The following is a 26,193-nucleotide window of genomic DNA, read 5'->3' on the forward strand; positions in this document are numbered from 1 at the left end:
TGGAGGAGGAGGGGGAGAATTGAAAGCATGGAGGCCCAACTTATAGTAAAAAGCAAAGTGGGTTACTAAGGAGAATGAACTTTCAGTGCAGAATAGAACCACCAATGGCTGCATTCGAGAGTGTCTGGGAAAGTTCTGAGAGATAAAATGGGAGTTGGCGTCATCTGTTGTGCGATGCAGCGACGCAGAGGGAGAGACAAATTGGGAAAGATGATTTTAAGGAGTTCTCATATGTTTGAGTATAAGCCCATTTTGCCATTTTCTAAGAGCCTAGAAAAGACCCAAATCGATTTTCGATGACTTTCTAATGATGTTGCACTGAGATGGGTCCAGATTTATCCAGATCTATTAATTCTAAATAAATATAATGACACCTTCTCTGAAGCCCAGACCACCTCCCTTGAAGTTTTAGTATTGTACTGCCATTATTATGACATGCCATGTGGTAAAGTTGACCCTGTGTGTATCTATCTCCCCTACCAGATTACAAACATGCCCTTTGAAGGTAGCATTTGTGTCTTATTCTTATCTTTGTGTCCTGCTCCATATCCATCTTCCACTCAGTGAATTACACCAAGTAGATGTTCAAAAAATAGTGTGAAATGAATGCATGAGTGATGGATGAATGGAATTTAACTTAAAGAGCAATTTCTTTAGCAACATCTATGACAGCAGTGTCTTCTCCCGCACCGCCTGATGGACTCTGAGGGACCACGTCTGTCCTGGTCCTCACTTTATCCCCAGCATTTGCACTATGCTAAGCACACCATAAGCGTTGGAATAATCATTGTATCCTCTAGAAAGGATTTCAGCGCATCAGGAATGGAAGAAAGCAAAACAATCCAAGGCTGAACGGAAGTGAGCTGCCTGGGCGAGGCTGTCGTACTCGGTGGGCGGTAAAGAACAGGAATCCCCAGGCGAACCCTGGGAACCGCGGGTGAGTGCGGGCGCCTTCCTCTCCTCCGAGGCGATAGGTGGCGCTGTGGCCGGCCGCGGCCCCCGGGTCTGCGGGGCGCCGCTCTCTGGACGGGGTGGGGAGTTGGCAGAAGGACCTGCGGCGGGTCTGCTTCGGCCGCCGCTCTGGCCTGGTCTACCCCAGCGGCTGACTGATCGCTCAGTGCGGCACCATGGGGAAGCGGGACAATAGGGTGGTGAGTACCCGGTGGGGAAAGCAATGCGGCGGCGCGGGGCACGGCGGCAGGAGAGCGGGACCCCTCGCTCTTCCCGGCTGGGCCTGAGAGTCAGCGGCGGCGCTGGGACCTCAAACCAGGAGACCCAGCTCCCCTCCCCGCTCCGGCCCCAGACGCGCGTGCGCCGCGCACGAAGTTGGCGCCTTCGGCTCCCCCGCTCTCTTTTCTCTTCTCTCTAGTCTCCCTTTCCTCTACACCCCGTCAACCCTGCCGCACCCTCTGGTAGTGTTCTCTGGCATCCTTCCCTTCCGCACTCGGGCCAGCAGTGCCCAGTTTGTAGAGCTCTAGGGTCCCCTGCACCCTCCTGTAAGTAAGTCCAAAGTCTGAGGCCCGTGGAGGTGCCAGGACTCGCCCCCCACGCACCGCGACCGGGATCGCGCACCCAGGGGGGACGGAGGCCATGGACGTTGTCCCTCCACCCGGGGGCCTGCAGGGCGCCCAGTTCTAGCAGCAGTCGGGCTCGCATTTGAGAACCAGGATCAAAGCATTTGGCTTCGGGCCCCAGTGTCCAGCACTACCTGGCACCTAGTAGGCTCTGTAAAGGAACGAATGGCCTAGTAATGTTCACTCTGGAGTCAGGCCCAGACTGGAATGTCAGTTCTGGTCCCTCGGGAGTTGGGGGACCTACGATGAGTTGCTTTTCTTTGAGCCTCAGTTTCTTCATCTGTAAGAGGGGATCAGTGTTGCCCATAACTTTGCAGAATAGTTGAGAGTGCAAAAGGCAAGGTGGCCGGGCGAGTGCTTGGCATGCAGATTATTCTAGTAAATGAGATAAAAGAGATGCAGAAGTACCTAATAGCAGAAAGAGTAAGAAATATCTGTAAGTAAGAAATTCGAGGTTCTGAGGGCATTTTGACAGGCGGAGATGGGAGGAAGGCATTCTAGGTGGCTACTAGCTTGGTGTGGACAGCCCAGGTTATGAATCAGTTTGAATGGGCTTTAAACAGAAGCGATTAGCAGTAAGCTTAGGTTGCAGCCTTACAGTTCCTAGGCTTGGCTATGATAGAGTTTTAAACCACTGAGCAGCAAAATGAAAAAAAATAAATGTCGTTGAAGCTACTGTACTAAATTTAGTGAACTAGCTTTTTAAAAATTAAGTGATTATTTCCTTTGGGGTTAGGGGGTGGGAGGAGACGGGGCGAGGTACTAAAAGAGCTTCACTTTTATGAAATATTTCTTGTCTTCAAAACGTTTGTTTTAATTTTATTTAGTCTTCATAATCAAAGATGTCTAGGAACCACAGTGGTGAACTTTGATTACAAGGTTGAGGAATGTTCTTTTGTCTTGCTTTCCTGGCTGTAAGTCAGACCTTGTGGTATTCTGATTCTCATAGAGTTGAAATGGTGTTCTCCTGGAGCATCCTTAGGTTTAAGGTGTTAAGAGTGTTTGGGCTCTTTAATGACCTTAGGCCTTAAATGCTTAGAAATTACCGGACCTTGGGTACAGTTTTCATGCAGAGACCTAAGATGTTTTGTTTTACTGGCAAAAGGTGTTGGTTTACACATACTTTTAAAGCATTTGAAAAAGTTTCCAAATTAGTTTCATTTACTAGAGCATTTTGATAATTCCGAGCTCTACTTATTACTTGGTATGTTGTCTTGGCCCGTGGTGGTTCTGGTAACATTTTATATGCACTTCAAAGGTTGTGGAAAGGAAAACAGGAAATTAAGAGGTAGAAGACGCAGATCTTCTCGTTCAGTCTCCTCATTGCAATGGAGGAGGAGATGGAACTGTTTAAACTGGGACCAAAAAAACACCTTGGGTCATCTGATAAGTTAGTTTAGTACATCATAACTCTTGATGTTTTTTTTCTTTCTTTTTTTTTTTTTTTTTGCGGTACGCGGGCCTTTCACTGTTGTGGCCTCTCCCGTTGCGGAGCACAGGCTCCGGACGCGCAGGCTCAGCGGCCATGGCTCACGGAACTAGCCGCTCCGCGGCATGTGGGATCTTCCCGGACCGGGGCACGAACCCATGTCCCCTGCATCGGCAGGCGGACTATCCACCACTGCGCCACCAGGGAAGCCCATAACTCTTGATTTTAATTAAAATGAACGTGTGCCTCTGAAAATAATGGCTTTTTTTTCTTTTTACATTGGTGATAAAAATCATGGTTTTAGAGATGACAGAATTGTTTTCTAAAATGCCATAGATTTCAGGTTGAAGTTTTTGTAAAAATAGGCTTTACTCTTTAGAGCTGTTTTGGTCTCAAGGCAAAAATTGAGCAGAAAGTACAGAGAGTTCCCATATGCTCCCTGCCCATAGACATGCTCAGCTTTCCCTACTTTCAACTCCCACACCTGAGGGGAATATTTGTTACAGTCAATGAGCTTACATTGACACATCATTTTCACCTGAAGTCCTTAGTTTACATTAGGGCTCACTCTTGGTATTGTACCTTCTTGAACGGCTTTTATTTTTTCACTGAACATTTTAATTCTTGAGATTTGTAAAGGGCACTTTAATTTGTGATGGCCACCCTTTGTGCCCATTGTTTTCCAGAAGTTTCCTTCGTGTTCTTTTCTGTTACTAAAACAGATGTATCCTCTAGATAAAAATAGGTAATCAAAGTAGCAAATGAAATTCTGCGCATTTTGTCTTTAGCAGTTTCACTGCATTGCTTTTTTCCTAGCTGCCCACTTACATATTCCCTTGAGCTCAATTTGCCATCCTAAGTTTCAAAGACAAATCGTTTTCTGTTACCCAAACTCACAGCAGCAGCTTGGAGCCACAGGCAGTTCTAGTTACATATGAGTATGAGTGTTTGCTTTAAAAGGGCATAGTATTTAAAGTGATTGTCATAGACATTTAAAGAAATTGCAGTTTCTTTATTTTGATTGATGCCCAGCCACCCACCGCCTAATGTTAGAAGCATTATTTTTCACACTTAACGCATAATAAGTGAAAGAGCTTTACCTTTGTGAAATACTTTTTTGTTTTTAAAACCTTTCTGTTGTGCACAGTAAAATGAGCACTGTTGCTTAATAATTATGAGCACAGAATTTTGCAAGGAGCTTGTGAGATGCGCTTCATAAATATTGTTATTATAATTGAAATAAATAATGGAGGTATTTAGAGTGGTTGAATTTTTCTCATTTTGTTTACTATTAATATTATGGCAGTGTTTGCATGTAGTATTTTTATTTTTGTTTTATAAAGGTAATGAGTTATTTTAAATTTTTTTCTCCATTGTATGAAATGATGAAAGTAGACGTCTTCCTTTACATTTTGGTGCACATGCATCAAAAACTTTTTAAAAATTTATAGTTATTTATTAAAATGGTATATATATATATTTAACTTGCTTTTGCTTTTCACCTGAGAAATTTTAGACATCATCTTTTTAATGGCTACATAGTATTTCATTTTGCGAATATAATGTATTAAATTAATCTCAAATTGACGGCTCTTTGGGTATTTTCAGTTTTTCCTATTTTAGTGATAACAGTTTTAACATCCTTGTATATATTTACAACTTTAAAAATAAAGTTTTTACAGTTTTAAACTTAAAATATTTTACTATTGAGTACTGCTAAAATTATGACATGCTACCAAAGAAATGAGGTGATAGATGATAGATATTATAGTTTTTAAAGTGATGATCTTAGCTTGCACATTGTACTTGCTTTTGGTTAGGATGATTGTCAGTGTCATTGGTTGGGCCAGCAGCTGCTCTGTTGTGGCCTCTGTTGGTTGTCATTTCCACATGAACTGATTGAAATTCTCAGCAGAGACAGTTGAATGAAATATTTGAGGGCATAACATTTGATATAAAAAATAGGACTTTATGCCTCGGTCTTAAACGTTGCATTTGATATCCACATGTAGCCCTGATTCAACATCTCTGACCGTAGGAGCTCTAGCATTCATTCCTGCCAGTAAGAAAATTATATTAAAGGTTTAACTTTTTCATCTCAAGTAAGTAGGCAGTATCCAGTTGAATGGAAGTAGTTCTCGGTATGTGTTGTTTATAGTGGTTTTATATTGTTTATTCTGCCAGAGTAATCTAGAAATATATAACTTATATTTGTTATGAAGGTGGGTGATTTTGTCATTTTTAAAGATATTGTTAAATAAAATGCATCAGATGCATTGTACCCTTTCACTTCTGTTCAAATGTTAGGTAATTAGGTTTAAAATCAACCTTGGTAATAGTCATTTTCAACCAAAATTCTTTTTATTTATAAAGTAGAAGAGTTTTTATAAATGTTGACTTGAATTAAATTTGGAAAGCTGAATCATAGGGTCAAGAGGTTGAGACTGAATTAAAGACCAGATTTGTGAATTCTATTTAATAAAGCAACACCTCTTTGCTAGACACTGTCATTAACAAAGAAATATTCTGGGGCTTCCCTGGTGGCACAGTGGTTGAGAGTCCGCCTGCCGATGCAGGGGACACGGGTTCGTGCCCCGGTCCGGGAGGATCCCACATGCCGCGGAGCGGCTGGGCCCGTGAGCCATGACTGCTGAGCCTGCACGTCTGGAGTCTGTGCTCCGCAGCGGGAGAGGCCACAACAGTGAGAGGCCCGCGTACTGCAAAAAAAAAAAAAAAAAAAGAAAGAAACAAATATTCTGCTTTATTTGTCTCAGTGTATTTTGGGGGAAAGTGTCTAAAAATGTGTTTTACTGCTATAGTAAGTGTAGTATACAGAGCGTAATATAATTTCTGTGGTTTTTTATTGTACAAAAATATGTATAACAAAGTTCACCATTTTAAGTGTATAGTTAAGTGACATTGAGTACATTCACAGTGTTGTACAACTATCACCACTGTCCATTTCCAGAACTTTTTCATCATCTCATACAAGAAGCTCTGTACCCATTACACAGGAACTCCCAGCCCCTGGTAAACTCTATTTTCTGTCTTCTATGAATTTACTTATTCTAGGTACCCCACATAAGTTGAATCATACAACGTTTGTCCTTTGGTGTCTGCCTTATTTCACTTAGTATGCTTCCAAGGTTCATCTGTGTTGGAGCATGTATCAGAATTTCACTCTTTTCTAAGGCTGAATAATATTCCATTGTATGTATATATCACATTTTGTTTAGCCATTCTTCCATAGATGGACATTTGGGTTGTTTCCACCTTTTGGCTGTTGTGAATAATGCTGCTATGAACATGGGTGTACACATATCTGTTTTAGCCCCTGCTTTCAATTCTTTTTCAATCCTACTTAGAGGTGGAGTTTCTGTTTAACTTTTTGAGGAATCATCAAGCTTTTCCAAAACAGCTGCACCATTTTTTATTCTCACCTGCAATGCTTAATTGTTCCAGTTTCTTCACATCCTTGACAACACTTGTTGTTTTCTGTTTTTAGTAGCCATTCTAACTGGGGTGAGGTGGCATCTCGTCATTTTGATTTGCATTTCCCTAACGACTAGTGACATTGAGTATCGTTTCATGTGCATATTAAGACATTTGTACATCTTCTTTGGAGGAATGTCTAAGTCCTTAGCACATTTTTGAATTGGGTTGTTTGGGGGTTTTGTTGTTGAGTTGTAGGATTTCTTTATGCATTCTGGATATTAACCCTTGTCAGATACATGATTTGCAAATATTTTCTTCCATTCTGTGGATTGTCTTTTCAGTCTTTTGATAGTGTTCTTTGATGAACAAATGTTTTTAATTTTGATGAAGTCTTGTTTATCTATTTTTTCTTTTGTTGCCTAGCATGATTTAATTTTTGATGTTAACAATTTGTGTATAAAATTGCTCTCAGCATGGCACAGTATTTCCTGAGATAGAAGATATAGTAGAATAAGCAATGAATTTAGAGTTAGGTCTTCTTTAACTTCTTTGGAATCGAGTTTCTTCATTTACCATTGTGCATAATATTATTACCCTCAGAGCTTTATTGGGCTTTAGGAGAAAGCACTGTAAAGCCATCTTAGAGTAAGAGAGAGATGTCATTATTATTTTCATCAAATCTCTGGTAAAAACACATTTTCTGTGAAAGAGCAGTATTACTTATCTCCCAAACTTATGAGGCTTAATAGAGCATTAAATCTACTTTTTGTAATGAAAAGTTGGTTAGTCAGATTGTTCATGCTTAGTTGGATATAGTATGCATTTATAATAAAGATTGCGTTATGAGTATGCAAATGTACTTTTGTGTTTTCGGTGGTTATTTTAATGGAGTTAATTTTTGTTTTTTCCTCAAGGCCTATATGAACCCAATAGCAATGGCCAGATCAAGGGGTCCAATCCAGTCTTCAGGTCCAACGATCCAAGATTATCTGAATCGACCAAGGCCTACCTGGTATTTGTGAAACAATTTATCTATATATAAGGTTTTCATACATTTTTTAAAGGTTATTTTCACAACTTTTATTGATTGCCGAGCAGTTGCTAGATACATAATTTTTTGAAGTGGTATTTGATATGTGCTTTGTTTTGAATGTATAAAACACATGCATGAATGTAAAGCAAACATTTGAGAACCCACCACCCAATATAGCTAAAGCACTGCCAGGGAATCTTTTTTGTTTTGTTTTGTTATTTATTTATTTATTTATTTATTTATTTATTTATTTTGTGGTATGCGGACCTCTCACTGTTGTGGCCTCTCCCCTTGTGGAGCACAGGCTCCGGACGCGCAGGCTCAGCGGCCATGGCTCACGGGCCTAGCCGCTCCGCGGCATGTGGGATCTTCCCGGACCGGGGCACGAACCCGTGTCCCCTGCGTCGGCAGGTGGACTCTCAACCACTGCGCCACCAGGGAAGCCGCAGAGAATCTTTTATACCAAGCACATATTTATGTCTTAAAACAGACCTTAACCTTGAAGTGTTCTAAGCTATTTAAAATGGTTTGAATAATTTTGCCCTTCCACGGGGTATAACTAGGTGTTGAGAAAGATGACTTTAGACCTTGTTTCTAGTTTTATCCGCTGGCTTTTCAAAGAGTTAGGGTTTCCCATTGTAAAAGTTTTGTTTTAAATTTTTTGTTTGTTTTGCCCTTGTTGAGTGGCTCTGATTTTTTGTAAATAAAGTATCATAGCACTTACATTATTGTTTTTTAGTATTTCTTATTATTAAATACCCATACTCCTGAGGTAACATAAGGCAAGCTTCAGAGTTGTTAACTTTGGACTCCTTCTAAGGGCCCCTGATAACTGGGCAACTATAGTTGAAAGTTGTATTTACATACAACAGGGAATCCTTCCTTTGGGTTAAATAGGAAGTAAGCTGTGTCTGCCTCTTAGAATGTTCTTGAGTGCTATTGTTTATTGTTGCAGCTTACCAAAAAATAAATTATCTCATGATTTTAATGAGATCTTTATATGTGAATTTCTGTGTTGCAAAAAATATGTGTATTAAATGGCACTGTAACGTGAAAAAATATAAAAAATAAATTATCTCAAAACAAAGTATATTTTATCTTTAAAATTGGGGAGAAGGGATGAATTTTAAAGGGGAAGTGCCTAAGCTAGTGGATTACATGTATGGTCAGAGGTCGCCAAGACAACCCTCAGGTTGGGTAATTGCTAGAAGGGTTCACAGATAGTCGTACTCGTGGGCAAGATTTATTATGGTGAAAGGATACCAGCCATAGTCAGCAAAGGAAAAAAGTGCATGGGGTGAAGTTCAGGGGAACCTGGACGCAGGCTTCCAAGGCTGCTTCTGTGGAGTCATACAGGATGCATTTCATTTCCTTAGCAATGAGTTATGATAACACATGTAAGGTATTGCCAACCAGTGTGATTCAGTGTGTCCAGCTTTTTTATTGGCGACTGATCCGCCTCTGCCTGTCAGGTGCCAAAATTCCAGACTTCCAGAAGGAATGAAGGTGTTCATATAAACTATATTATTTGTATAGACAGGCACAGTAAGCCACTCTTATCAGGGGGTGGTACCAAAATCTAAGTTCCCAGATGCCAGCCAGGGCTACTCATTCTTAAAAGCAGGTACATTATAAAATGGGTGATTTAGTAATAGACTATAGTAATTCAGTCTTTTAGACCTTAACTCACCCTAACACTGAAACTACTAGCTTTGTGACCTTAGGCAGATTTTCTTACCTTCCTCAAGTTTCAGCTTCTTTATCTCTAAAATGGGGGTGATAATACTACCTTTTCTCACAGGATTGTTGTGAGGATTAAAGGAAGATGTATTTAAAGCAGTGCCTGTTGTATGGAAGTGCTCAAATGTTTGGTGTGTTAGTTCTTATAATCTGTATTTAGAAGGGGAGTGACTAGTGTTATCTGATAGGCTTTATTATGATAATTGATTTACAAGGACGTGAACAAAGAAATTTAAAATGTAGCAGCACTGGAACTAGAATGGAGGTTTATTAGGATATTAAGAAAAATTTATTTATGAAATTTTTGTTGCCTTGTTTGTAAGCATCCGTCTCAAATTTGAATAGCTTGAAAACTTACTTGTACATTCTATTTTTTTAAGGGAAGAAGTGAAAGAACAACTAGAAAAGAAAAAGAAAGGCTCCAAGGCATTGGCTGAATTTGAAGAAAAGATGAATGAGGTTTGTAAATTGTGCCTTTAAAAAAAATTATCTTTTTTCTTATAATAAAAAAAATGAAATCTTTTTTTTTTTAATAAACCAAGAGTTTGGGCCTAGCTCTTTAGGTTAAGGGTGCTCTGTATTGTAGAAGTGTTTTTGTTATATTGAATACGGTTTGTATATTTTGATTTCTTAAAAAAAGAAATAGAGAAAAGCCATCTTACAGTAATTTAAATCATCTTAAGTTTTCTAAATGTTAGGTTCTTCCTTTCTCTCCCCTTATCCCCAGGTCCCCATCTTACCCTGGGATTTCCATGGTGATGTTTGCTTGTTTTGATTACAAACATATATGTAGTATTTCAGCCACAGTATAGATTAATGCAACTTTTACTGTCTGGAAAGAGAATCTAACCACCATTGTTAAAAAGAAAAAAGTTCTCAGCCTCAGTAATAATACCTACTCTTCCTTTCAGTATACAGTGAGGAGCTCCCACCTCATAATATCCTCTTTGAAAGGAGCTCGTAGAGGCTCCTTTGGTGACAGGGTAAAGGATTCTGGCACCTGCAGTATCTTTTGACTGTAATTAGAGGCTGAGATGAGAGCGAGGTAGTAGAGGATGGAAGGAAGAAAGTAGTGGCTGTCTCTATATATTTAGGTGTATTAGAAGGGGATAGGTAGCCTCTAATGTGTTTATAACTTTTCTGCAGAACTGGAAGAAAGAACTAGAAAAACACAGGGAGAAATTATTAAGTGGAAGTGAGAGCTCATCCAGAAAAAGACAGGTAATGCCATTTTTAGTTTATTGCTATTCTTAATCTCAGAGTTGGGTTTTCATAATAATGCTGTGTACTACTATTAATAGATACATTTGAAAACACCACCTTATTTAGATTTGTACTTGTATTTGTTTGCTTTTAGAGAAAGAAAAAAGAAAAGAAGAAATCTGGTAGGGTGAGCAAAAGTTTTCCATTTTTCTAAATGTTATAATCAAGAGCCTACAAAAAAAGTAAGAATAATTGATATAACCTGTATGCTAACTCTAGCTAAGTCAAGGAACCTGGAGGTCCTTTGGTAGTTACGGGTGGTTTTGTTCTATTAGTGATAATAAAAGAAAGGTGCCAACCTCCTTATAACCTAGTAACTCCTTCATTACTATTAAAGAGGGAAAATTGATTACTGTTGCTACATCTGTTGTTACTTTGTGTGTGTGTCTGTGTGTGTGTATGTCTGTGTTTGTGAGGGAATGTGAGATTTGACATTTTAATATTTAAGTCATGAATATGGCATCTGTTTCTCAGACACTAGATTAATTTCGTTAAGTATTTGAGAGACTTAGTAAAAGAAAAAAAATTCCTGCATCTCACAAGCTTTAATTGTTTTGTGCTTGGTCAAGTATTCATCTTCTTCTTCATCAAGCTCTGATTCTTCCAGCAGTTCTTCAGATTCTGAAGATGAGGTAATGTTTGCCTGTAATGATTCATGAAATAATATCTCTGATATCTTTAGTGACAAGTGGAAGAAACCCATTATGAAATAGCTGTTAAAAATGTTTACTTCCAGTTTTTGATTAATCATCCATAACTGAGAGCGCTGATGTGAGTAAATAACTAGGTATTTAAATATTGGTAAATGTGTTTTTTAGATTCCTAAATTTGTCTTGTTCATTTAAAAATGTTAGTAGAAGAAATGGATTTAAAAATCAAAAATTCTGTTTTAGCTAAGAATTACATGTGACTCATCACTTAACATTTTTTAATAAAACAAAGTGATGTAAGTTACATTTTAAATATTATTAAGTAAAACATATTTACACGCTGGTCCTTTCATCAAGTTTTGTTCATTGATTAAGTTTTGATGTTAATAAAATGCAACGATTATATTTTTGAAACAGAAAGCAAATATTTCTGAAATGTTTCATGTAGGATAAGAGACAAGGAAAAAGGAAAAAGAAAAAGAAGAGCCGTTCACATAAATCTTCTGAAAGTTCCATGTCAGAAACTGAATCAGACAGTAAGGTAAAATCATTTAAATGAGCAATATTTTGGATAGCAGACATTTAATTAGGGTCTTCTTTAAGTTCTTCCTGTCTTAAATTGCTCTCAGTTTAGAAATGTGATACTGTTTTTGTACTTTGATGCTCTGTGTCACTTAATTGATGTACTTAATAATATTGTACATAGGGCATTTAATTGTTCTCTAAGTACTTTGACATATAGGTCCCCACATCTCAGCATTTTTAGGACAGCTTTATGATAAAGCATGGCAGACATTATTTTTCCCATCTACATAAAAAATTTATAGTGCAGATGAAAACATCTTGCTTAAATTCATACAGATCGTATTAGAATTGGAAGTTGAATCTATCTTCTAATATCTGATCCAGTGTCCTTTTTACTGTACTGTACCTAAATCTGTTCTGTACTATCCAGAATTATCAGATGCAATTAAATCTCAAACATTAGTGGTCATAAGAAATACATGCAGGTTATAATAAAAATGTGGATTCCTGGGCCCTATCTCCAGAGTCTGATTTAGTGAGTCCGATTAGGATCAGAAATCTACATTTTAAACCAGTGGTCCCTAGGATTCTGATGCAGTACTGTCCATGGGCCACAATTTGATGAGCACTGTCCTGGGGTCCCAGGAGAACAAAGCAACTATTGATATATGGTTGTATGGCAGATATCTACTTGCCCTACTGAGACTTCTTTTGATAGAATGCCTGGCATATATAAAGTATTCAGTAGATGTTGGTTTTGTTTTTTAAAGCCGAAGAGCCAGTCTAATGATACTGATAGCTAACATTTATAGAATGCCTACTATAGATTGAGCCCAGTTCTAAGCACTTGACTTGTTAACTCAATCCTCTCAACACCCCTATGAAGTAGTTTTTTGTATATCCCACTTCATGGATAAGGAAGGCTCAGAGAGTTTAACAGCTAGCCCTGAGGGATTCAAAAGTAGAAATTCTTGCCTCCCCACTTTATAAGGAAGAGTAGGGAAATCAAATTGATGTCTGAGCATGGTGTGAATTAGAACTTCAGTGCATATGATCACTACAGGTAAAAATAGGCAATAGCATAAAGTCTTATTTTAAAATAAACCCTGTGGTTATACAGATAATGTCCGTTGTTTTAGTTGTACAGAGATTTGATATACAGCCAGATAAATGAAGAAGTCTCATTCCCTCATAAGCACATATATACACAACCTGTATTTCTCCCGTATTTTCAGAATAAAATTCTGGAAGTAAACTTTTTTCGGTCATAGAGTAAATCACTTTTTTGGTATTTTTCTTCCTTCTGTCATAATGCTGTACCTTTCACATTTAAAATTGATATATATATATTTTATTTGTTTAGGATAGTTTAAAAAAGAAGAAGAAGTCAAAGGATGCAACTGAGAAAGAAAAGGTAATTTATACTTTACAGTGCCTTAAGATACTTCATTTACTTCAAGAATTGCTTCAAAAAATTAACATTAAAGCATTCCCCTTTTTACCTTAAAAGATTTCTTTTGCTTATGAGTTCATTTTTGAAGGTAAAAGATCAGAAGAAGCTTCCTGCAGAGAATTTGAGTTTGTATAGATAAATGTATTATCTCAGGTTAAAATTCAAAATAATGAAGATTCTAAACATTTCCTTTGTTTCCTCAAGTCATTTTAAAGAAGGTCCTTTTAATGAAAGAACATGGACTTCTGTTTCAAATTGAGTGTACCATAGCTAAATTTGAAAACTTTTTTCTACTGTAAGTAGATGTTTTATCTTCATTTATAGCTTATCTATACTTAATGCTTAATTTATCCCTACCTAAGTTTCTGGTTTATATTTTTAAATCTTTCTGATTATTAAAAATAAAAGCCTAAAGAAAGCAACTACTAATAAAAGGAAAATAAAGGCCAGTGTCACTGTATTTTATTCAGTCTTTGTATATCATTTCTTAAAAATTGAGGTGAAATTCACATAATATGCTATTAACCATCTTTAAATTACAGTTTGGTAGTATTTAGTGTATGTACAGTGTTGGGCGTTGATCACCTCTCTAGTTTCAAAACTTTTTCATCGGGCTTCCCTGGTGGCGCAGTGGTTGAGAGTCTGCCTGCCGATGCAGGGGACACGGGTTCATGCCCTGGTCCGGGAAGATCCCACATGCCGCGGAGCGGCTAGGCCGTGAGCCATGGCCACTGAGCCTGCGCGTCCCGAGCCTGTGCTTCGCAACGGGAGAGGCCACAACAGTGAGAGACCCGCGTACTGCAAAAAAAAAAAAAAAAAAAAAAAACTTCTTCATCATTCCATTAAAAACAACCCATAGTCACTAAGTAACTAGTTTCCTTCTCCCCACCCACCCCCAATCCCGTGATAGCCTCTAATCTGCTTTATGTCTATGGATTTGTGTATTCTCGATATATCATATAAAGGCAGTCATACTATATGTGACCTTTTGTGACTGGCTTCTTTCACTTAGTATAATGTTTTCGAGGTTCATTCATGTTGTAGCCTGTATCAGTACTTCATTCCTTTTTATGAATGCATATAATATTCCATTGTATGTATATAACACAATTTGTTTATCCATTCATTCATTGATGGACATTTGAGTTGTTTGTACCTTTTGGCTAGTGTGAATAATGCTGCTTTAAATATGCATGTTTCTGTATGGACGTATATTTTCATTTCTCTGGGGTATATACCTAGACGTGTTTTGGTTTTTTTTAATCAGTTTGCAAATAAAAATGCATTAACACACTAAAAAAAGAAACCATATTGACAGAGTTGGTTTAATTCCAAGGATTCAAGGATAAGAAATTTATTAATATAACTTGCCATATTAACTGGTCAAAGGAAAGAAACCGTGTGATTATTTTAATAGTTGCCAATAGGGTGTGATATAATTTCAACAGAACTTCCTGATTTTTCAAAACCATTATAAAATAAGAATAATTGGTTACTTTCATGTTTTAAAAAAAATTGTAAAACTAAAAACTGGCAATTTGCAAACATGAAATACTAAAACAACTGCACTGTGATTTTTGAAGTACTTCAAGATATACAACATATATAAAAAATAACCCATATGTATACCAACTAGAATTAACAGATGGTTTAAATTTTGTCAGATTTGCTTCAGGTCTTGTTTTATGGGAAAAGAAGAAGTCCCAGGCACTTTCTCCTTCCTTAGAGACAGCTGTTTCTGAAATTACTGTGCCTCCTTCCCATCCATATTTATACACTTTTATTAACATAAGTATGTGTTCAGAAATAACTGAGAGTATTTTGTATTTTCAGAAGGGTGTCACCATGTTTCCTCTGAAGCTTGTTTTTTTCTCTCAAAATTACTGTTGACATTTATTCTTGTTGATACTCTCAAGTTTGTTTCTTTGGCTTATAATATTCCGTTATTTTAACTCACCACAACTTGTATCTCCATTCTCCTGTTTGTGGACATCTAGGTTATTTTCATTCTTCAGTAATGCAAACAGTGCTGCAATGGCTATTTGTTATCCATTTCTCCTTTTCCTTAAGTTGTCATTAATTTTCTGAGGTATACCTGGGAGTGTAACTTCTAGGTCCTAGGATATACATACGTTTCACTTGTCTACATTTTGCTTACCAAAGTGCTTGTTATTAATTTACATTCCTACTAGTAATGTATGACAGTACCCTTGTTCCTCATACATACTTGTCATGCTGTGAGACCTCCCTTTTTGCCAGTTCAGTGTGTAGAGATGTTTGAGCCCCTTTATTTGTTTATTAGCCATTCAGATTTCATTTTCTGTGAATTGCCTATTCATGGTCTTTGCCCGTTTTTCTGTTTGATTGTTATTAATCTTTCTGATTCATAGGAGTTATATACTTTGGATGCTAATCTTTCAGACAGGTAGTTAACACCTTTTGGTCTATGGCTTCTGTTAATCCTGTTTAGGGTGTCTGTTATAATCTTACATGGTTTTAATTTTCAGTTATATGTATCAGTCATTAGTTTTAGCTCCATTTTTATTTTAAATTGTTTTGAAAGTGCTAGCCAATGGAATACCTAATTAGAAAATATAGTGGAAGAAAATATTTCATTTATGATGGTAACAAAAAATATATAGGAAAATCTTAAAGAAGTGAGCAGGACTTATTTGAAGAAAACTATACAGATCTATTCAGAAACGTGAAAATTTAATAAATGTTACTGGGTATGACTTGCTCTGCTAAAAGTTAAAACATTTTTCATATGCTTTGATGAAAAAATGTGGTATGATCCAGGAATAGAAAAACAATGGAACAGTGTAGAGTCCAGGTAAAAATTTGTAAGTATTTGTGGAATTTAATATATGATAGAGGTGGCATTTCTTGGACCAAAATGACTAGCCATTTGGAAAATATACAGTTGAGCACTCCTTAAGGCCAAATATATTCCAGATAAGTGAAAATTCTAAATGTATGAAAATGCAACTAGAGAAAGACATGGGTGAGTATAACATTGGTATGGGAAAGGCCTTTACCTCAAATCTCATGAACTTCTGACCACATAATTCAAATTCTGAATGGCAAAAAAGACATATAGGTTATAAAAAATAAGCTGTGAATGAAGTTTAAATATAATGAACAGACTATGAAACACTACTAGGAATACATAAGGCAAAAACTTGATCTTCAGTAACTAAGGGAAAGAGAATACCTCACATACACATAAAAATAGGTAAAATACATGTTGAGGCAATTTTTAAAGAAAATATGAACTATATTCTAATAATCTGAGATTGATATGACTGATAAAAGAATCTGACGAAGAGGCTTTTTGGTGAAGTGTGATTCATAAATGAATGAAATAAGAAACAATTTTGAGGGTTATGGGAGAGTGAGAAAATCATTTGGATGAAGGCTGCTTTGGTCTTTGATTTAGTCATTATTGTTAAAGATTTTGCCCTCACGTACCCTTTACTATATTTCAACTTTGTTTTTAATAGCGAGGAACTCATATGCCTGCCTTCCAGAAGGAAATGGGTTAAGTAAATTGTGGTATCTACTTTCAGTGGTATATACTTTCAGTGAATGTCAAAGGCAGCCAAAAATGATGGTGTAGTTGGCATGGAAAGATACTGTTGGGTGAGAAGAGTGGGTTCCAAACAAGTATTTATGTAAAATTGTATATACACAGAGATGTTTCCCAAAATCCCTGTAGTGGGATCTTGGTGAATTTTCTTAAAATGAACATTTATAATTTCTACCAAAATAATAAAGCTGTTTGCAGAAACAAATCACCTGTAATCTACCACACATATCATCACTGTTAATTTCTTTTCTTGTTTGTTTATATCTTCAAAATTGGGTTCATGCTATGTAAAAGTTTTAGGTCATTTTTTTCTGTGTAAGATTAACTGGTGAGCATTTTTTCCTTTGTGCGGTTTTGTTTTTGTTGTTATGAACTACTTCATACATACTGATGAAGCATATAGAAAAAATAAAATGACAACCAGCATATTCACTATGCAGCTTTAATAAATCTTAACATTCTGTCATATTTGTTTCAGATGTTTTCAGAATGTTTTATTTTTTTTTTTGGTACTTTATTTTTTAATTTATTTTATTTTATTTTTTGGCTGCGTTGGGTCTTTGTTGCTGCACGTGGGCTTTTCTCTTGTTGCGGCGAGCAGGGGCTACTCTTCGTTGTGGTGGGCAGGCTTCTCATTGTGGTGGCTTCTCTTGTTGGGAACACAGACTCTAGGTGCACGGGCTTCAGTAGTTGTGGCACACGGGCTCAGTAGCTGTGGCTCGCAGCTCTAGAGTGCAGGCTCAGTAGCTGTGCCACAGTAGCTGTGGCACATTAGTTGCTCCGCAGCATGTAGGATCTTCCCAGACCAGGGATCGAACCTGTGTCCCCTGCATTGGCAGGCAGATCCTCAACCACTGCACCACCAGGGAAGTTCCCAGAATGTTTTATTTCTTTAAAAATGTTTTATTTCTTAAAATATGTACTTAAGCCGTTAAGTACTCCTCCCCAGAATTATACATTTTCTCATCATTAAATACTTAGAGATGAAGTTTTGTTTTGTTTTTTAATGTGAATTTAACACTTTAAATGCACTAAGGGAACTACGGTGCAGAGACCTTTTTAGGCCATCACAAATAATTACCTGTTGATTTTCTTTTCTGTAACACTAGGCCTGTCTGATCCAACCCAGGCTAGAAACAAAAAGAATTAAACTGCAAAGGACCCAAATCTTATACCATATGTTTTCCTTAACTTTTTAAAACTTCATCATGTATAATTAAAGAAAATAAGGAGGATATTACATCTAAATGGATGTATAGGTATTTCTTTTCAAGTTATTTAATAAAAGCATTGCTTTATTGGAATTAGAAACTGATTGCTGATAATTGTCACCAATTTTAGACGTTTCTAAAATGAAAATGGATAATTTTTGTGATAATTGGGAAAATTCTTAAATAGAACTTAAAAACTTAAAATTCGTGTGGCATGGTATTATATCTCAGTCGGCATACATGTATTTATTTTTCATAGGACATTAAAGGACTCAGCAAAAAAAGAAAGATGTATCCTGAAGATAAACCTTTATCATCTGAGTCCCTGTCAGAATCAGATTATACTGAGGAGGTAAGTCTATGATCAAATCCATTTTCTTTACTTTAAAATATTTAGTTACTTGATTTAATAAATACGAATTAGTAAAAAAAAATTTTCATAAGATATTTGATTTACTCACTTTTCTAATATGTAAAAGAGACGCCGTTTCAGAATAAGTTTTGTATTTTTACACAAGATAGTAATATGGCTTTTATTTTGAGAATCATATTCCCAGATACCTTTCCAATCTGAGATCTTTTTTTTTACTCTTCTAATGTTTTCTTTTTACTACCATTTTGATGACATGAAAGATACTGTATAGCATGTACCATATTAAAACCCAAGCATTCCCTTGTTTTTGTTTGGTGCTACTCTTTTTTTTTTTTTTTTTTTGCGGTACGCTAGCCTCTCACTGTTGTGGCCTCTCCCGTTGCGGAGCACAGGCTCCAGATGCTCAGGCTCAGCGGCCGTGGCTCACGGGCCCAGCCTCTCCGCGGCACGTGGGATCTTCCTGGACCGGGGCACAAACCCGCGTCCCCTGCATCAGCAGGCGGACTCTCAACCACTGCGCCACCAGGGAAGCCCCGGCACTACTCTTTAGGGAGTAGAAAGGTGATATGGTGGAGCAGAAATGTTGACATGACTTCAGTTTTCCTATCCATAAAATGAGGGAGTAGAATTAGGTAATCTGTACAGTCCTTTTCAGCTCTAATATCCCTGTCTTAGATTTTGTATTCTCTTGGAATTAGAGTCCATTCTTAGTTAATTTTAGGTTTGTAAGTTATCTTTGAAGTATTTCTCTGCTTGGACTTGATTTCCTCATTTGTAAAATAGGACCTCTTGTCCCCATGTGTAGCAATATTTTGTAATACTCCTTTAATGAAGTTTGTAGCTAATATAGGCTACCTGTACACATTTTTATATTAGTGTCCCCTAAAGAAATAAAAATGAATACAAGAGAATAATATATAATTTTATAAAATTATATTTCTATGCATAAGTACTTGCGCCTAATAACACTAGAAGACATAAAATATTAAGCTGTGACAAAATTCAGGCTGTAGCAGGTATGTTGACCTATGCCCTTCAAAAGCCGTACAATAGCATTGTCACCAATGACATTTTCCAAAATGGTGGACAATTCCCAGTAAAGCTCTGAATGAAACAAAATACAGTCTTCCCTCTATTTATATGACATAGCTATTCTAGGACATCCACTGTACGGTCATCCTTTGATATCTGCAGGGAATTTGTTCCAGGACCCCTGTGGATACCAAAGTTCACAGGTGCTCAAGTCTCTTACATAAAATGGCGTAGTATTTGCATCTAACCCATGCACATCCTCCCATATGCTTTAAATTATCTCTAGAGTACATCTAATACCGAATACAATGTAAATACTATATAAATAGTTGCTGGCATGTGACAGAGTCAAGTTTTGCTTTTTGAAACTTTCTGCAATTTTTTTTCCCCAAATATTTTTGATCCATGGTTGGTTGAATCCATGGGTGCTGAACACACGGATACGGAGGGCTGACTGTATCTTAAAACCCAGTACAAAATACTTTGTGTTCATATTGTAATAAACTTAGATTTTATATTATAATTGGGCCCATTATATGAATGTCAAGCAGGCTATTCTAAAGTTATGTCCAGGCTCCCTGCATATCGCCTGATGGCACTCCCTGTCCTGGCCCCACCCCCTCAGTCACTGAGATGACAAGAATAACCACCAGAAACAAGGATTGTGTTCTCCAAGTTCTTTCAGGAGAGAGCTACCGCTTCTATTGAAAGTTAATAGTCTTTAATGCTTCTGTGTTCTATTCCTTCAGTCTATTTTAGTTTATTTGTGTAGTTTATTTGTGTAGTTTATTTGTATAGTTTATTTCTTAGTTACATTTTCATGTACTTGACATACAGTAACCTAGCAGATAAACCAGACAATTCAATATTTCGGCAATTTTTGTGCTTTAGTATTGTATTAATTATGTTTGTCTTAATATAAAATATGTTACATTTGGATTTAACATTAATACACATCAGCTTTAGCAACTTTGAATTTAACATAAATCCAGTGTATCACACTTTAAAATATTGAAATAACATATTAATGGGGTAATAATTGTTACTTGAAAAGATTTTTATCAGTTCATTGATACTGAGTACACTATATATATAAAGCCACCATTCGTTAAACACCATAGGTAAGAGAAACACCTACTGTATTCCAGGCATTCCCCCTTGAGGGTGGATATTACCTACATTTTACAAAGACGATGAAACTGAGGGTAATACGTAGCAGAGGTAGGGTTCAGAGTTTGGTCTGTTTTATTTCAGAGCCCATGTATTTTATCTGCTGTACCTCACTGCTGTTTTTAGGTGGTGAAAGAAAATCTAAGAGAAGCCCTCTAGAGATTTAATTTTCTTTCCTTTAAATGTTTTTCGTTGAATCCTCATTGTGATATAATAGAGGTTTGAGGTACAATAACGCATTTAAAATGTTTTTTGATTGTCAAAAAAAGGTTTTTTACATAAAGGTATATTAGTGAATAAAAAAATGCCTTGGAAATTACATATTTATCTTCTGTTCTCCACAAAAATTTTAATTTTGTAGATACGAGCAAAAAAGAAGAAAAGCAGTGAAGAACGAGAAAAAACAACAGCAAGTATCACTTATGTTTTTACATGACAACAGTATAGCTGTTTTTAATATAAAATTAGTCATTGTAAAGCATGATTACACTTACTAGAACTAAATAAATATTTATTGGGAAAGGTGTGGTGTTCAGCAGCAGTTCAGCAGTTAATGGGTTGGAGAAAATTAAATTGGGTCAGAAGAAAGGAAGCATATCCTGATAGCAAACATCTCTGTTTCATTTTCAGTATTTTACTGTTAGAAATGTAAGCTTAAACTATTGTTTGACTTTCTTAAGCTGTAACAGGAAGTATGAGAGTAAAGTATGGTGATTCCCTCCATCTTCGATAGTAGATACTCCCAGATCTGCCAAACCTGGTAATAATAGAAAAAGGCTCATGAAGCACACGCTGCAATGAAAAATAAGCAGGAATGTTACAACATAAATGATTCACTAATAAAGATGATTCTTTCAGTTATTTCTAAAGCCAGCTCTGCTATCATGCAGGTTGAGAAGTAGAAAGAGGAGAATAGGAAAGTGGAAGTGGTATCCAATGAGAAGCAGACCAACCTAGAGAAAGTCTGTAGCAAATTATCAAGGAGAAATGCAGATCATATCAGCAAAGTAATTTAGGAGCACCCACATAAGTGTGGGCTATGACCTTTGAAGGCATTTTCTTAGGGAGGAGTAAAAGAAAAATGAGAACAGCATCATTTGTAGGTTTGAGAGTAACTGCCCCTTCCCAGAATGTCCCTGACTCTTAAAACGAGGGTCCTTCTCTGAGAAGGTTCACCTGATAATGTGTGATTCGGAAATAACATTTTATATGCTTCAAGACCAAGGAGACATTTAAGAGACATTTTTCCTGAGTGGGAAAATAACTTGGGTGAAGACTGCATCTTTGGTTCAGATTATTAAGACACAAAGTTAATTTTGGATAATTCTAATTTATATTTGCATACTTTACTGTTTCATGCATTCAGCTAGCATGTATTTATTAAGCTTCTCTATGCAGGCACTGTCCTGTCTTGGTAGGGCTGTTATAATGGAGTACGAGATAGATAAGAGTGTGACAAACGAGAGGCTGACTCGGAGAGAAAGCCTCTTTGAGGACGTAAAATTAAGCTGAAATCTGATTTACAAAAAAGAGCCAACCATTAGAAGATGAAAGATAGAACATCCTAGACAGAGAGAAGAGCTCAGGACCTATGGTGGGAGTGAGCTTGATATGTTTGAAGAAGTGAAAAAAGGTAGGCTTGGCTTACACGTAGTAGATAAAGAGGATGGGATATAATGAGGTTGGGAAGTAAGCAGAGGCCATCTCACAGAGCACACTATTTAGGTTTTAATCAAAGCAAACAGGTAACCTAAATCAACTTTACATTTTAAAAATATTTTGGCAGAAGTGATGACTGCACCTAAATGAGGAATGCTGTTGTTTGTATTACAGTGGTAATGATGGAGATGGACTGGCATGATGGATTTGAGATATGTTTTGGCCTTAGGTGGTAGGACTTGCTTGGTGCTTCAGGGGTGGAGAGTGGAGTTAAAGAGTCGAGTCAAAGATAGTTTAGATTGTTTGGCTTAAACGATATGATGAATTAGTGGTGCCATGCACTGAGATGGTTGAGAAAGGATTTGGAGGGAAAAATTAAGCATTTTTAATAACTAGCATGGTAGAGCTAGTAATAAGGCACTTGCAGTCTTGAGTTTAGAGCATAGGACTGGATATAAAGATTTGGTCTGTTAAGTGGTATTTAAAGCATGTTACTGGGAGAGCATGTGGAAAAGAAGGGAAGGAAGCCCACAAAGGTTGAGCAGAGGAAGAAGAACCAGCAAACAAGGTCTTTGTGATAGAAGGAAAACAGCAGAGTGAGGTGTCATGGAAGCCAAGAAGAAAAGTGTTTTAAGAACAGAGTGGCCAACTATCCTTTTATGAAAAAGTAACCTATACCCAAAACTTATTTTTAAAAGCCCAGATATAAGATTTTGGACTCTCTAAAAGTCCCTGCATACCTGGGCTCGTAATGAAAAGAACAGTGAAAGTTTGTTAGTGTCACAAAGTGATAGAGGCCTTAGGGAAGGCGGAGGGATGGAAGTTCTAATAGATAAGGAGATGGAGAGGAAGTTTTATTTTTGCCACCCTTAAATTAAGGCTCTTGCCTTTTCTTTTTACTTCTCCTGAATATCAACAACTAGTATATTATTTGATACTACATTTCCACATATCTGTTTCTAAATGTTCTGCCTTCTCTTTTACATCAGAAAGTCAAGAGAGTCAGGGTTCAGCAGAATTCTAGCTTCCTTTGTCTAGTCACAGTATGACTACTTTTACTAGGCCTCAGTGGTGTTTTCCTCTAAAAACCAAGCGTCCATTTTTCTAAGCTAAATATACTTTTCAACTGTACGTCAGTATTTTGTACCAGATAGTTGTTAACTTAATAATTAAAGTAGCGCTACCAGTCTAAGCAGTACCTAATACCTGTTCCTATTTACTTAAAAGTAGCAGGTTTAATGTATTCTCTAAAAGTTATCATTTTACAAACAATTGTGTTTTGCTGTGGTATGACACTTCCTTTGTAGTAACTAAAATGATTTCACCTTTAAAAATTAGATAACATGAAGTATAACAGTTGATACCATAATCCAGTTGAATTTATTTTCTACAAGAAATCTTGTTAGAAGCTACATTAATGTGCTACTGACCTAGAGTTTTCCTTATCTTTTGAAAATTGACAAGCACTCTCTTTGTCATACAATATTATTGAGACTTTTCGAGAAATGTTTTCAGTAGCTTACTTGTTTGTGTGGATTGTTAGAAATAACTATACATGGTAGATTAGAAGTACCATAGTGAAGTTGTTGTTTTTAATTTGCAGATTTTCATGTAGCTATGTCTAACATGGAACTATCTTTTCAGGAAAAAACAAAAAAGAAAAAGAAGCATAAGAAACACAGTAAGAAGAAGAAAAAGAAGGCTGCTAGTTCAAGTCCTGACTCACCATAACATTAAGAAGAATCAGGATTCACTTATAAAGAAAGTGCAATGTCTAAGGAAATATCAACTGTGAACATTATGACATATTTACTAAAATGCATGAATTTTCTTGTTTTTAGAATTATTCCTGGACTATCAGTAGCCACTCAGATGCCGCTGTGTGAAAGGGCCATAATTGTTGCCTGCTGCTTGAACATCTGTTTTTTTCTCATCCAGTGCTTTATAACTGGGAGATAACACACCGCAGTCATACTAGTGGTTAAGATATTTGGGAATAAAGTTAATATTTTTGACTAGAAGTATCTAATGATAAATCAACAGAAACTGAATCTGGATACATCACTAAGATGTAATCAGACATGACCAGATGACTCTAGTTAACATTTTTGAAGTAGGGATTACGTTGACGTTTCAAAATCCTTACTCTGTAGATAAGCGTATTTTAATTTTTTCCTCTTGTATACTTTTGTTTACCTGGGGAAGGAGCTTTTCGGGGTGGGGGTGGGGTTTGATATCACTTCAGCTAGCAGAATAGCGTGCCTTTATCCTCACACATCTTATTTTTGTGGACACAGTAGCCATGCTTCATGGGGAGGTCAGGGCCGGGTATGGCAGTCTTGCCCTTTACTGAGCTTAGTGACATCGTTGGACTCTGTCGTATGCTACTTTGAGTGAACCAGAGAAATAGCCTTTTGCAGCATGAGAATGCCCCAAAAGCTCTGGGATTTACCTCCACTTCAATAATACTGAATGTTTTTTAGCATTAGAATGTGTTATAACATTTGAACTAATTTTGACTACACTTTGGCTTTGAAAAGGAATCATTTCAAATGACACTGGTACTTTTTGAACTTGATAGCTAAAGATTCTAAAATGCATGTTTTATACTGTTAGGTTTTAACCAGTCAGGAAAATTTTATGTAATCAGTGATAGTTCCTTTATTTTTTGTATGAGTTTTGTTTAGGCTGTAATGTTTAGCTTTTTATTAACTCCTTATTCTTGCTATTCTAAATTCCTTACTGTGTTTAACAGCATACTTGCCAAGATATTTAGCATGTAAAAAGCAGGTTTTTGATTTTTTTTTTTTTTTTTTTTAACAGCTTCATATTGAAGCTGAGACTTAACCATAAATAAGTTGAGTGACAGGCCTGGTATGCTGTGTCTTGTTACACAAAACTATTGCCAGAATCTTAGTAAATATAACGTTTTAAAGGTTTGTCTTTGTATATTCACAATGGATTATGACAAGTTAAATTTAAGTGAGAATTACATATTTGCTTTTCCTGTGTCATATTTTACTAAGATTTTGTGCCTCATGTCTCCTGCTGAATTGTTTACTAGTAATGTTAAAAAGAATTGATAAATCATTTTCACTTTACATTTTTATATAATCAGGTAACATGAAATATAATTTGATGTACAATTTTGCCTGTTACAGAGGGTGTGCTAATTATAGTGGTATATGCACAAAACATTTTGGCATGACAAGCTGAATAAATAGCTATTTTACTTAAAAATAGCTGTGTTCTTATCAGCTCCCTTTGAGTCTCAAGTTATAAAGACTAAGGAACACTACTAGGTGTTAAGTGCTAGGTGGATAAGTCATGTCCCCAAGTTTTTAGCCATAAAATATAATACATTTCTTGGTAAATTTTCCTAAATTTTACGCTTAAAGCTTCATAATCTTTCCTAATAAAAGAAATCTATAAGCTCTTGAGTACACAGCAAGTTTGGGAGACATTTTTTATCCAAAAAGAAGTTCCTCAGAATTGTTCGTGAAAATGCTAAAAGATAAGGTTATCGGGTTATCTGTTAATCAGTTTTGCCATGACATAAAAGTGTACCTTTGCAGACTGGTCCCGTATATGATGATTATGTCCCACTAGAAGCAGCAGTTCATTTTATTAAACTGGAAAAGAAGGTGATTTAGCAAAAATTGTATTCTTTCCAGGTTGTGTTGACTGCCTGGGAAACACCTTTTTCATTATTCTTCTTGTGGTAGCCTTAACAGTTTTCTGATAAGGTATACAAAGAAAATTTGACCAGGTGATATTATGTGCAAGTTAATAACATCTCTTTCTCCACCAAACCACCCTTTTACTTGAATAATTATATACTAATTTTATAAACACAAAGCATGTTATTTGGATAATGATGCCAGGGTAACTGCAACAAAATTGATGAATGTCTGAGTAGGAAAATTGAATTTATACCTGGTGCTGTCTTTTTCTGGTGGTTTTGGATTCCTTGGGTTGCCCTTAGTATGTTTAGGTGTTTTAAATACCCTAAGAGTGTCTTGAATTTATTTTATCCAGAGTATAGATTCGTATTCCT

The 26,193-nt window shown here is 36.5% G+C and overlaps 1 protein-coding gene across 2 annotated transcripts; it reads left to right on the forward strand.

Annotated features, from left to right (window-relative positions):
- The first annotated feature begins 910 nt into the window (after window positions 1–910).
- FAM133B (family with sequence similarity 133 member B) lies at window positions 911–24,947 on the forward strand. 2 transcript variants are annotated; one of them, XM_082846788.1, is made up of 11 exons: window positions 911–937; window positions 7,353–7,450; window positions 9,592–9,670; window positions 10,358–10,432; window positions 10,569–10,601; window positions 11,044–11,106; window positions 11,573–11,665; window positions 13,013–13,063; window positions 18,162–18,254; window positions 20,839–20,886; window positions 23,781–24,947. In XM_082846788.1, the coding sequence occupies exons 2-11, from the start codon at window positions 7,359–7,361 to the stop codon at window positions 23,865–23,867; spliced, it is 714 nt and encodes a 237-aa protein (XP_082702914.1). In that variant the 5' UTR covers window positions 911–937; window positions 7,353–7,358; the 3' UTR covers window positions 23,868–24,947. The 2 variants fall into 2 exon arrangements, with proteins under 2 accessions (XP_082702914.1, XP_082702913.1); XM_082846787.1 differs by lacking the exon at window positions 911–937 and adding an exon at window positions 1,038–1,151.
- The last annotated feature ends 1,246 nt before the right edge of the window (window positions 24,948–26,193 follow it).

This window comes from Leucopleurus acutus (assembly GCF_964270905.1).
Source record: "Leucopleurus acutus genome assembly, chromosome: 9".
Taxonomy (NCBI): Eukaryota; Metazoa; Chordata; class Mammalia; order Artiodactyla; family Delphinidae; genus Leucopleurus; species Leucopleurus acutus.

Coding starts and splice junctions, on each gene's coding strand:
- FAM133B (XM_082846787.1), top strand. CDS start 1,128: ATGGGGAAGCGGGACAATAGGGTG. Junction 9,671..10,357: donor TTGAAGAAAAGATGAATGAG/GTTTGTAAATTG, acceptor ACTTTTCTGCAG/AACTGGAAGAAAGAACTAGA. Junction 10,602..11,043: donor AAAAGAAGAAATCTGGTAGG/GTGAGCAAAAGT, acceptor TGCTTGGTCAAG/TATTCATCTTCTTCTTCATC.